Source organism: Lytechinus variegatus, chromosome 13 (assembly GCF_018143015.1).
Source record: "Lytechinus variegatus isolate NC3 chromosome 13, Lvar_3.0, whole genome shotgun sequence".
NCBI classification, from domain to species: Eukaryota; Metazoa; Echinodermata; class Echinoidea; order Temnopleuroida; family Toxopneustidae; genus Lytechinus; species Lytechinus variegatus.
In genome coordinates this window covers 363,744-376,315 of record NC_054752.1, presented here as the reverse complement: position 1 = coordinate 376,315, position 12,572 = coordinate 363,744, and the positions used below count along the sequence as shown (strand labels likewise).

Sequence of the window (12,572 nt, the reverse complement as noted above, 5' to 3'; positions counted from 1 at the left end):
TGGGATCCGGGACACCAGCCGGCGATCGCGGAGAATTAAGATAATCATGGATAGGCCTAACGCCAAAGTTGACTTTGAACGGCGAGGTGGTATGAATCAGCCGGACAACTTTGGCCACTACAAAACAAATGCTGCAGATTTATACTTTACATATCCGGTAAGTTCAAGTTGATGACTTAAAAAGAAATCCTTCTTTAACTTTAAGTTTGAACCTCGGGAGAAGTTAGCGCAGGTTCGTCCAGTAGCCTAGCACTGCCTAGGATCATTTATGCGGGGGTCTGCTGGTCCGGACACTTCATATTTTTGAAGGCTTCTTTTTTGTCTTTGGATTACACTAAAAATACGAATTCGACAATAGTTGTAATCATCTTTTATTTTGTTCTCTATAAAAGTTCCTAACATTTTGTACCAAATAATGAAACTTCACTTGTAAATTTTTCCAAATGACTTTCTAAAAGTAAAACTTTAATTGAAAACTGATCGTCAGGACACACAACCATGACAACCTGTCCGGACACACAACAACTGGGTATATGACAGATGGTGGACTGTACTGTTTCCCACTCACACTACGTTACCAGTGCCCTTCACTCATTCAATGAACAAGGTTATGATCCCGGGGGGGGGGGGGGGGGGGGCACTTATACACCTATCACTCTAGGCGACACCGCAATACTTACCCGTGTTAATAAACTGAGACTCCACTCACGCGCGTTTGGGCCACCCTAGCTTAGAACTAAGTGATATTAGCGATTTTTTTAAAAATTCTACTTATATAATATATAGGTATGAATACTGTCTATAATAATGTTTAATCGGTACTCACCGGTTCTTTCGTTGCATTTCCAGACCACTTCTCACAATTCTTGGCAAATAGTAGCGGTAAATTTAGTCGCCATAGACAGCTAGTCATCCATCTTTATTTATAAATGGAGCGCCCTTTACGGTAGTTGTTAATGCCGCGGAGAAATCGTTAGGCATTTTGGCCTGTGATCAAGGCGTAGCTGTTCTATTTTTTTTATATGTTTGAGATCGAAATCACAGCGAGTAAACACTCTTCCATATGGAAGAGTGTATGTACTCGCTGTGATATGATCCCGATAGGGAGGCGCAACACCCCCACCCACATGGGCGCAAATCCCAGGGCCGGGGGACATGTCCCCCTCACCCAAAATAGTAGGGGGCACATTATAAAATGTCCCCCTACTATTTTTGGTCATTTCATTCAAAATCGAAATAAAACATGTATTTTGGAAGAGACGATCTTACTTTTGGGATGCCCCCTTTTTTTTTTGCTTGTTTGCTTGTCAAATTTCTTTTGGTCAAGATGACCTTCTTTAGGGGGTGATAAACCTTCTTTTTTTGTTTGTTTGTTTTTTACTTGTCAAATTTTCCAGCCCCTGGTCCCCCTACCTTTGGGGAGAGATTTCCGCCCTTGCCAGTAGACATACTCTTGATATTGTTTGCGAATCTGCACGGGCGTCGGAGGCTGGGGGATGAGGAAAAGCGGTGAGACGAGAACATTAATAGAAGGGAAAAGAGGACAGAAAAAAGTGAAAGAAAGAAAAATTAATGGAAAATAAAAGGGAAGAGAAAATAGGGAGAAATGTGATGGGTAAAAAAAATTATGGGGAAAGAGGACAGAAAAAAGTGAACGAAAGAAAAATTAATGGAACATAAAAGGGAGGAGAAAATAGGGAGAAATGTGATGGGTTACATCGAGATTTGATGTGCCCGTGCAAAAAGAAATGAGCAGAGGTTGAGATGTTGTCCGTTTGGGCAAATTAATGCCTGTCTGTTTCTCGGACTGGCGCCCTTGTTGCAAAAATTATTACCGTAAGCTGATGGAATCACTGCTTCATGTATACCGACAGTGACAGGATTTAGCGGTTGTAGGTATAAATCGCGCTCTAACACTCTAAAACTGTGTTCTTTATCAAAAAGCTGTCCTTCATATTCATTTTCGCAAAAGAATATAAAGTTAATTTCAATCATTGTCTATAGTTATCCTGTTTATGATAAAAGTACTTAGAAATTGGGTTAGGTAAGGGTTATCAAATTATCAGGGCAGAAAATATATTTTTTTCTGATTTTGCGCGTCGAGCTGGCATTATTTGATCTGTGAGATTATGTTTTTGATGACATTCATTGAATTCACAGCAATAATTATTAAACATTGCGCACGTGCTGTGCGCCGCATGAATTATGTAGATGGGCTCCGTAACACAAAGATTAGTGATCAATCGCTAAATGAACTGACCAATCAATATCAATGTTACACGCGCATTTGGTTTAAAATGCTGACCAGGGACCAATCAGTGCGCTTCTTTCATATTTGCAATCCATCGCAAACATTTGTGTGACGGAGCCCAGGGGAGCGTTCCATGAAAGGACTTGTCGGACGTTTTATCCGACAAGTCCCATTTTATCCTACAGTTACCATAGAACAGTGCCTCACAGCCAATCAGAGTCAGAGAAAGATGTCAGATCTGACAACTTGTCGGACAAAAATGTTGATGAAACACTCCCCATGTGAATAACTTACCGCTACACACGAGCAGTTGCTCTATATATTCTATATAATATAATATATAGAGCAACTGCCCATTTTTAATGGTCCATAATATACCCACTTTTTTCTTTTTTGGAACGAGTATGAAGTTATCTACTGATATACTGAATGTGGTCATTTTCAAACGTGAGTGACACGACAATCGGAGAGGTTTAAGGGCTCATATCTTCAAACCTAAAGGTTATGAATCAATCATGACTACTATATTATATACAATGTAGGACTGGCATGGGCCACTACGAGTTTGATTTGAATTCAACAATTTGTTTAGTAGATATGATTAAAAAACGGTGCGTGAGTGACACGACAAATTTTGGACATGGGTTTCTGACCACTAACACATATGGTTGGATTCGTGCCCAAGTAGTTGTCATGGAGTACTGTGGGTACCAGTAAATGGACATAAATAGTGTACCTATCTAACACATATAGTCAAAATCAATCAAACTTTCTCTATGGAAAATGGTACCCTCCTATATAACGTGAGTGACACGACATCCAAAACGTGAGTGACACGACAAGTGCAAAAATACAACATTTATCTCAACATTGAAAGTATTTTTTGCATGATGTAGAAGAGTAAAATACCATTAATCAAAAAACAAGCTTCATTACATAATAACTGCTTTCTTTAAAGTTCAGAATATGTCATCCTGATGTTTTATTCTTGGTTTATGGTCATATTTGCCCATCAACTCACATTCCCCATACCACATTGTCACACTAGGGCTTCTACCACTCTCCTCTTTAGAGGAGAGGGGGCACTTGAAGGAGGTGTTATGAGGTCTTGGCATTGACATCAACTCAAACATTCTTTTTGTGGCCTGATATCATTCAAAACTTTAACTCTTTCTCCCTATCTGTATATGAAAGTTTACGGCTTTATACAATTCAGCATCCACAACGGATGGAATAATTTTCCTTGTAAGAAAGGTATTCTCAATAGTCACATCATCTGGCATGGTCTGGTAGCCAATGATGTCATGTATGACTCCTCTTTCTTGAAATATTGGATTACAATATTATCCTCCTTTAATATTTTAGGCATTGTCCAAATAGGACATTTTTGGTACCAAACCACAATCACGTTGCTGCACACTTCAGATGGACTATCAGCAAATCCAACAAGCATAGGTTTTCTCCTGAACACTGCTTGTATGTGGACCCTCCCAAGGCAGTACGTGTAGGCACTGTACCAAAATTCAGAGCTATAGATGCTTTTAGCTGGAATCTTGTAAGTGCCTTTTCATTGCTGATTATTTGATCATATACCATACCACGGGAATCCAGGGAAAGCCACAAGGTGAAAGACGCAGTCAGTACCTGATTCTTGCAGTCTGCTACTATTACAACTACAAGTCATTAGCCTTTCCTTTTCTAAGCCCTTGGATGTCACACTAAAATCAAATTCAGCATCCCAACCAGGCTCCCTTTATACCTCAATAGCTTTTTCCCCTCGAGGTCCTGCTCTGATCTTATCAGGGTACCCCCCCCCAAAAAAAAAAAAATTGATCTACTGGTACATGGCAACCCATCAAAGTTGCTCAAATCAAAATACGGTCTCTGGACTTGTTGGGACCTACATGAACATGCATCATTTTGTTGTAATGAATATGTGTAAATGCTAATCTGCTCTGAACACACATCGGCCCGCTTACGGTAATTTGCTGTTCAGACCCTACATGTAGTTAATCACTAGCGGTATGAATGGTGGCCGAACAAATAATGATTTTGAACTTGGCATGTAGCTGCTTCAAGCAATATCCAAAATGTTCTATCAAATCTCAGTACATTCTCACCTGAAATGTTTGTTATCTTGCAAATTTGTTTATTTCATGTCCTGGAATACAAGCTTTATGTCAAATGAAAAGGTTGATTTAATTAATCAGAAGGAAAAGAAAAATATTTTCTTTTCCAAATTTGAAAAAATGTTTGGTGTTCATGGTGATCTCTTATATCTCATGTACACTACTTTACCACTAAAATTTCTGCAAATATCAAAAAAGGATCCCTGACTTTTCTAGCTATGAGTATAACAAAGAAATAACATTGCTCAAAAGAAAGGTGAACTTTCTGCTCATTTCTGTAAATGGAGACAGAGAATGTTCGAGTAATACCTAGGTATGACTTGAACCATCACCAACCCTTTATGCATTGTATGTCCATTGCTAAAGTATAGTGGTTTTTCTATTGATACATTCATAATTTTGTGTTGATTGATTATGTTGTTATATTCATAATCACAGTTCATTCACCAAAATATGAATTAGGATCCGAGTCTTCACACCATTGGAAAATTGTCAGGATTTTTTAAACCAAGGCAACCACTGAGAGGAGAGAAAATAGATGAACTCAATGTCAAATTCAATACTTCCATAAAAAGGAGTAAAATTAGGAAGATGGAGGAAATTATTAGCTTAAAATAGGCCTAAATGATGTCAGGAACAACATTCTGACTGTATCCCTGGTAAAACGCTTCAAAAATTACTGGATGTCCTTTTTTATACACAATATAATACTGTGAGTGACACGACATTTGGTGAGTGACACGACATTGTGAGTGACACGACACAACTTTAACAGTTAATTTTAGCTTTACCTTAACACATTGGACCAAGTTACTTTATATACAATGAGGTATAGATAAATTGTATTTGCTCCAGTACTGGGATGAATTAATTTTCAGAATACACAGCTCTAGAAAACTTTTTGCATTTAAAACGTGAGTGACACAACAACCAGTTTTGAAAACTTTGAAACCCATTTTTTTTTCAGAAAAACACTTCACAGAATTTTTTTTTGTTTTTAGGAGTTAGATACAATTCACAGCTTGTATCTTGCCAACAAATGTGCTTGTAATACAAATTTTATATTGTGATAGGCAATATGTGAATTTTAATGCAAAAATCAACATTTTGTAGCATTTAATTTCCCTTGCATAAAATTCACTGTATCTCAAGACATAATTAATAATTTTATGTAAATGAAATGGAAAAATATACTTTAAGATGTCTAGTTTAAAAATACATTGAAGCCTAATGATTTCTAGCAAGTTTTAATTTTCACCCCCATGTCCACTTTTGTTTGAAAATGACCATGTACAATAAAAGTCATTATCATGTATTTCTTGACATTTCATTTACTTTTTTCCCATAATTATATCCCATAGCTGCTTGCATAGATCTACGCCGTCACATTTAACAAAACAAAATCTCACTTTTTTTTCTTTTTTGGTGGGGGATGGATTTTCCATACGCATACGTACACTTTTTAAAATGATTTTTTTCTGCTATTTTCATAATAAACTTTATAAATGATTTCGCCTTTGCACTATTATTTTTTTTAAAGACAAAATAACAAAATTACATCTAGTCATCATTGATCATATCATCGTCACCAACTTCATTCTCATCTTCATCACCACTACCACCATCATTATCATCATCATCATCATCACCGCCACCATCACCACCACTATTATCTTCACCAAGATAATTATCATCATCATCATCATTGCCATCATCGTCTTTCTTTTTTTCTTATTTTTTCCCCTTCCCTTCTTTTTTTCCTTCCTATTTTCCTCCTTTTTTAGAGGGGCACACCACCACGCCCCCTCACTGGATATCGGCCTCTAAATATGTTTGTTGTTGTATATAAGTTGGCGGATGCCTCATGAAATGAAATAAGAGAAAATAAGGAAAGGGAAACTAAGAAAAAAAAGAAGGACTGAGGAGAAGAAAAATAAAGCCAAACAATCAAGAAAAAACAATATCAAAATTTCGTTATAAAGTCTTCTACGTGAGTTTAATAATTATGTTTTCAATGAAATGAGAACATAAAAAAATTGAAACAAGTAAGAAGGGCTATACATCGTAGCAAAGAAATAGAGGGAAGCTCCCAGACAACAAAAAGGGTGAGAAAAAGAAAAGACTTTGAAATACTCACAACACGAGCATAATAAAAAATATGGAATAAGCGAGGACAAGTAGCTGAGGGACCCCCCTCCCTAGTTATTTATCTATCAAACTCGCATACACAAGAACTTCTTAAAAAATATTGCAAGCAAAAAGCACGAGCTGACATTTTTTTAAATATTCAAAACTGATAGAGAGACACATTTTTAACAATTCATGAATCATAACAATTATTCATTAGCTTACCAATCGAATCATTCGATTGTGACAAATGATCTGAGCCAATGTTTTTAGGAATTCATTAAAAGCATAGATGTATCTCAACATTGAAATGATTAAGGGGGGCGCAAGGTATCAGCTAAAGCTTCATACATCGATAAAATTTTTTGGGACATTTTAAGTATTTTCGGTAATCATGAAAAAGATTGATATATCATGAAAGCTCAAATCCCGAGGAGGAATATTGTTATTAATTGACTTTAAAAAAAAATGTTCTAAGCCCCATTTAATATTTGATTATAAGTCGGTGCAGTAAAAGCTGAAAAAATAAAGTATTTTGTGTTCCTCTATCATAATTCTCTTTCTCTTTAACCCTGGTTCCTTTTTTCTGGGGGGGAGCATTTTGGTTAAAAAAGAGAGAAAAAAGATAATTGCTGGCTTGTGGACGGTAGTGGTAGGGACACCCCCCCCCCCCCCCCCCCCCCCGTAGTTACGCCAATATGGGACCAAATGATCCTACATGTCCGAGGCAAAACTTGTGCAATCAATTAAACGTTATTTTTGAAAAAAATTAAAGCTTGCGCTGTTTAACTTTAATCTCTTTCACCTAAATTGTTTTCATGTACACTTGCTAAGAACACCACAAAGAGTTTCTATACCAAAAATTAGTACATGTGGAGCTTTATTTAGGGAGTTAGAGGAAAAGTATGATTTCGCATACTAATTACGCATAAATTAGCATAATCAATAGCGATTCACATGAAATAAATTATTATACAATCCTGTAGATTATGTCCCAGGCAACACGCGTGTCAATTTTCAACGACCGAGATCTTAGGGGGGCCTGGCAGGCCCCCCCCCGGCCATATGAACTCCCAAAATACCCCGGCCTAGATAGGGTTAAGGAACATCAATATTCATGTAAATCAATATAACAAAGTATAACTGAATATTCAAATATACAAACAAAAGATATTCAAACTATATGCAAATTATTATCTACGCTTGAGTGCATCAACTTAACATTATGACCAACCAGGAGAGAGGTGTAAGGAGAGGGAGAGTAAGAGAGAGGAGTGAAGAAAGCTGTATGAAGGATGGTGGAGTGATTTAATAAAAAAGAACCTTGTGTAAGGAGTGTACAGCAGTTGGTGGATAGAGAGCTGTACATAAAGAATAGAAAGTTAGGATAAAAAGGGTGAATATAAATGAGGGAGGTTCTATTAGAAAAGGAGATGATTCATGAATAAGAGTGGAAAGAAAAGTACAAAAATCAATCCCTACACAAGCAAATATAAAAAAGCATGAAATAATGCAGCGACGCTATGCACGCTTTGTAACTTTCCACTCTTTAAACAAGAGGTACAAAAGACCTAACTCTGTTACTAACGGTGATTATTTTTACTTGCACAATGAAAGATATTTTTTATTGGATGATGAACATACTGTACACTTGCACACTACACTTCACCAGTACGACAATACACCAGACAGTGGCCTGTACTATTTCCAGAAGAAGAATTTTCATTATTTTTTTTTTCTTTAAAGTTTTTATTGGGTTTTCATAATTTGTATAATAAATCATATATAATTAATATGAGTGATTTAAAATATAATAGAATAAATAAGAAAAGAAAAAAAGCAGCATACACATTAGTTTACATTAGAAAATTTTCATTGATTTTACCATTAACTATCCAAAGAATGTCCATCTCCACTCGGCCTCATTTACATGTGATGTACATGTATCTGCTCTTCCAGTGGAGTATATTATTATATTTTTTATTATTCAAAGAAAATTAATGAGTTTTGTTTTATGTGTTGTACACCCCCTTCAGGTGAAATTGATGCTTCCCACTCATGCTAGTGCTTCAAATTGCCAATGGGTCTATGCCATTAATTACGGGGGTGGAATTGTATCTGGTGACAATATAAAAATACAAGCCAGAATAAAGGATCAATGCTGCGCCATGATTACTACACAGGCTTCTACAAAGGTAGGTACATGTACTACATTCCTTATGGGGAGGGGGGGGGGGTGAGCATAGGGCCTGACACTGTACAAATCATATACATTTATTATGAGGGGGCGTACACTACCTTCAAAGTTTCATACAAAACAAATCTTCTTGATTTGTAAATAGTTTTCTTCATCTAAGGCTAAGCATGGGAAAGATTCTACATAAAACATGAAGTGTTTGTGTTTATAAATATATGGAGGACATGAAATGAAAATGTGGTTTACAGTTACATGATAGCCTAAACTTTTCGACTTTGAATTAAAATTTTTATTCTGTCGGGGCACTCTCATGTCGGGTGCAAAAGTACTGACAAAAAAAGTGCTACTCTATAAAAATATCTTATCTAGCTCACTTTTTGTCTCACCCACCTGAGGGTGGAGGCGAGACTTTGGCCCGAATTCACAAAGGTGGACTCTGCAAAATCCATGGATTTTAGAATCCGTGGATTTTTGAGTCCATGGATTCTGGAAAATCCACGGATTCTGCAGTTTGTGATTCACCAACGGTGGACTAAAAAATCTGCGGATTCCACCAGACCCACGGTTGAGTCCATGGATTCAACCGTGGACTCCAGTAAATCCATGGATTTCAATCAAATCTAGGGATTTCCCGTTTTGAGACTTCACTGAGCATGCTCAGTGTCATAAAAACAAAACATCTGCAGCATATACACAATAAAACAAAAATATTATTCTTTAATAAATGTTTGCTGGTACCCCCCTCCCCCATCTCCCAAGAATTATGTTTGCTGGTATTGATTGTTGTGTATCTTTACACACACACACACACACCCACACACAAAATAGAAGCACATCATCAGCTAGCTGCACCTGATGAACCATGGCCCTGAAGTGGCAGAAATCCATTATTTAATCGAGTTTATCTCAGACAGGATAAGATATGTAACCAAGAAACTAATCACAATCTGTTTTTACAGCAACCAATTCCACATTAAAGCACCACTGGATCCATCTTTAAGAACAAGGTAATCACTGATTAACAATTCACTTTGAATCACGCCATGATCATGATACAATCAGGAAACTAATCATGAATAACATTTTCAGACATTCCAATCCTGTATACTTAAACATCATCACCTAATTTAAAATATCACAGCATTGTATTTGACTTTGACACGCACAAAAAACATACCATCACCATGATCACTCTCGTCAATGGGAATAATATCTAGAATAATTCAAAGCACAATCAATTCAATTTGATAACAGACAACAATTTAATATATTGTTTTATCACATTTTCCACACATGAATAACCACACTTTACATGATCATTTAACTATGATTACATAGATTATGACTGTTGAAACTAATTTTTTCTGCAAGTCAAGTGATATGCATGTAAAAATTAATTTGTTAAAATTTAAATACATCATACTATCATGGAATACCATTAACCCTATACAGACCTCGGAGGCCCCCCCCCCTCAATTATTTACGCAATATTTTCGCAGCGTGAATTTTTTTAACGTGCTCGCTGACTTTTTACTTTCAAGTCTTGCGCAACTTTTGCGTCACCCAGGTAGGGTGATGTCAGATATGGGTAATAATAAAGCAATATTGACTGGCCTCGGGGCAATACGACATATATCGCCCAAACTAGATTTATATCGCCCGAGTCACAGACGAGGGTAATATCAATTTAGTGAGGGCGATATATGTCCTTTCGCCCCCAGGCCAGTCAATATTGCTATTATTAACCAAATCAGGCATCTGGAGCAAAAATCGTTAAAATCTAGATATTTCAAATTTTTAGAATGTGAATCTAGTTTATCATGTTGAGCAGACTGGGCCTCTGAACTTTACCATTGTGACGTAATTGAAATGATGCTTCCCTGGCCTGGGGACGCAGAATACCCGGATATTAGCGCTGCTTTTTATTGCCTGCTACATTTCCACGCATTTTCTCATTGACTTTCCTGAGCGGGTGATAAATTGGGCCCGTGGATAAACAATTGGAATTTTATTGACCAGCAGTTTGATCCCAGTCTTAAGCAGGCAACAATGTTTCAAAGCCATGCTCAGATGTCTGATACGGTTAATAATATATTCTATTTACAGTATGTTATTAATGTACTTATATTCTTCACTCTGTATGATGATTAGAGGGGAATGAAACCTTTGGAACAAATAGGCTTGTGTACAAACAGAAAAATCAAAGAATAAGAATAAAGAAAGTTTGAGAAAAATCGGACAAATAGTGAGAAAGGTATGAGCATTTGAATATTGCAATCACTAATGCTATGGAGATCCTCACATTGGCAATGCGACAAGGATGTGTGATGTCACTGATGAACAACTTTCCCTTTGGTGGACTATAAAATACCCTCAAAGGCTCAAAATGTCTCTTTTTGCTTTTTCTTATGATGATACAAACTCTTTATCCATGATGTATTCTTAAAAAATATGTATGACATGCCCTCATGTAGAAAGAACACATGATTTATGGATAGATGTGATAAAAGAGGCAATTCAAGTGAAATATATACTAAAGTAATGGGGAGAGTTGTTCACAAGTGACAACACACATCTTTGTTGCATTGCCAATTTGCTATCTCCATAGCATTAGTGATCGCAATATTCAAATGCTCATAACTTTCTCATTATTTGTCCGATTTTCTCAAACCTTCGTTGATCTGTTTCTTTGATTTTTTGTCTCACCTGCGAAGCAAAGTGAGACTATAGGCGCCGCTTTTGCGACGGCGGCGGCGGCGTCAACATCAAATCTTAACCTGAGGTTAAGTTTTTGAAATGACGTCATAACTTAGAAAATATATGGACCTAGTTCATGAAACTTGGACATAAGGTTAATCAAGTATCACTTAACATCCTGCATGAGTTTCACGTCACATGACCAAGGTCAAAGGTCATTTAGGGTCAATGAACTTTGGCCGAATTGGGGATATCTGTTGAATTCCCATCATAACTTTGAAAGTTTATGGATCTGATTCATGAAACTTGGACATAATAGTAATCAAGCATCACTGAAAATTTTTGTGCAAGTTTCAGGTCTTATGATTAAGGTCAAAGGTCATTTAGGGTCAATGAACTTTGGCCGAATCGGGGGTATCTGTTGAATTACCATCATAACTTTGAAAGTTTATTGGTCTAGTTCATTAAACTTGGATATTAGAGTAATCAAGTATCACTGAACATCCTGTGCGTGTTTCAGGTCACATGACCAAGGTCAAAGGTCAATGAACTTTGGCCGAATTGGGTGTATCTGTTGAATTGCCATCATAACTTTGAAAGTTTATGGATCTGATTCATGAAACTTGTACATAAGAGTAATCAAGTATCACTGAACATCCTGTTCGAGTTTCAGGTCACATGATCAAGGTCAAAGGTCATGTAAGGTCAATGAACTTTGGCCATGTTGGGGTTTTTTGTTGAATAACCATCATATCTCTGTAAGTTTATTGGTCTAGTTCATAAAAAGTGGACATAAGAGTAACCATGTATCACTGAACATCTTGTGCGAGTTAGAGTAGTATTCAAAGTCAGCACTGCTGCTATATTGAACCGCGTGATGCAGGTGAGACGGCCAGAGGCATTCTACTTGTTTGTTTTCACACAAGCTATCTTGTTCCAATGGTTTCATTCTCCTTTAAGTATTTATTGAATATTGACATATATGACTTCGGCATTATCAATTGAAAAATACACAAAGAGCATGACAGTAAGAAAGCGAGTATTTATCTTTAAAGTAAACCTAGTTAGAAGGATCTTGTCTTTGTCTGAATGATTTTCACACTTTTCTAACTTAAAGAAATACAATGGAATTATAAGATTTTGTATATGTTCAAATATCAAGCACAATTAT

General features: G+C 36.6%; 1 protein-coding gene across 1 annotated transcript in view; it reads left to right on the top strand.

Annotated features, from left to right (window-relative positions):
* The window catches only part of LOC121426219 (urease accessory protein D-like), a 45,724-nt gene continuing 33,152 nt past the window's right edge, over window positions 1-12,572 (top strand). Inside the window, exons 1-2 of the mRNA XM_041622434.1 lie at window positions 1-157; window positions 8,544-8,702. Of these exons, the coding sequence (XP_041478368.1) occupies window positions 47-157; window positions 8,544-8,702 (270 nt within the window). The 5' untranslated portion in view covers window positions 1-46. The remainder of the gene's footprint in view (window positions 158-8,543; window positions 8,703-12,572) is intronic.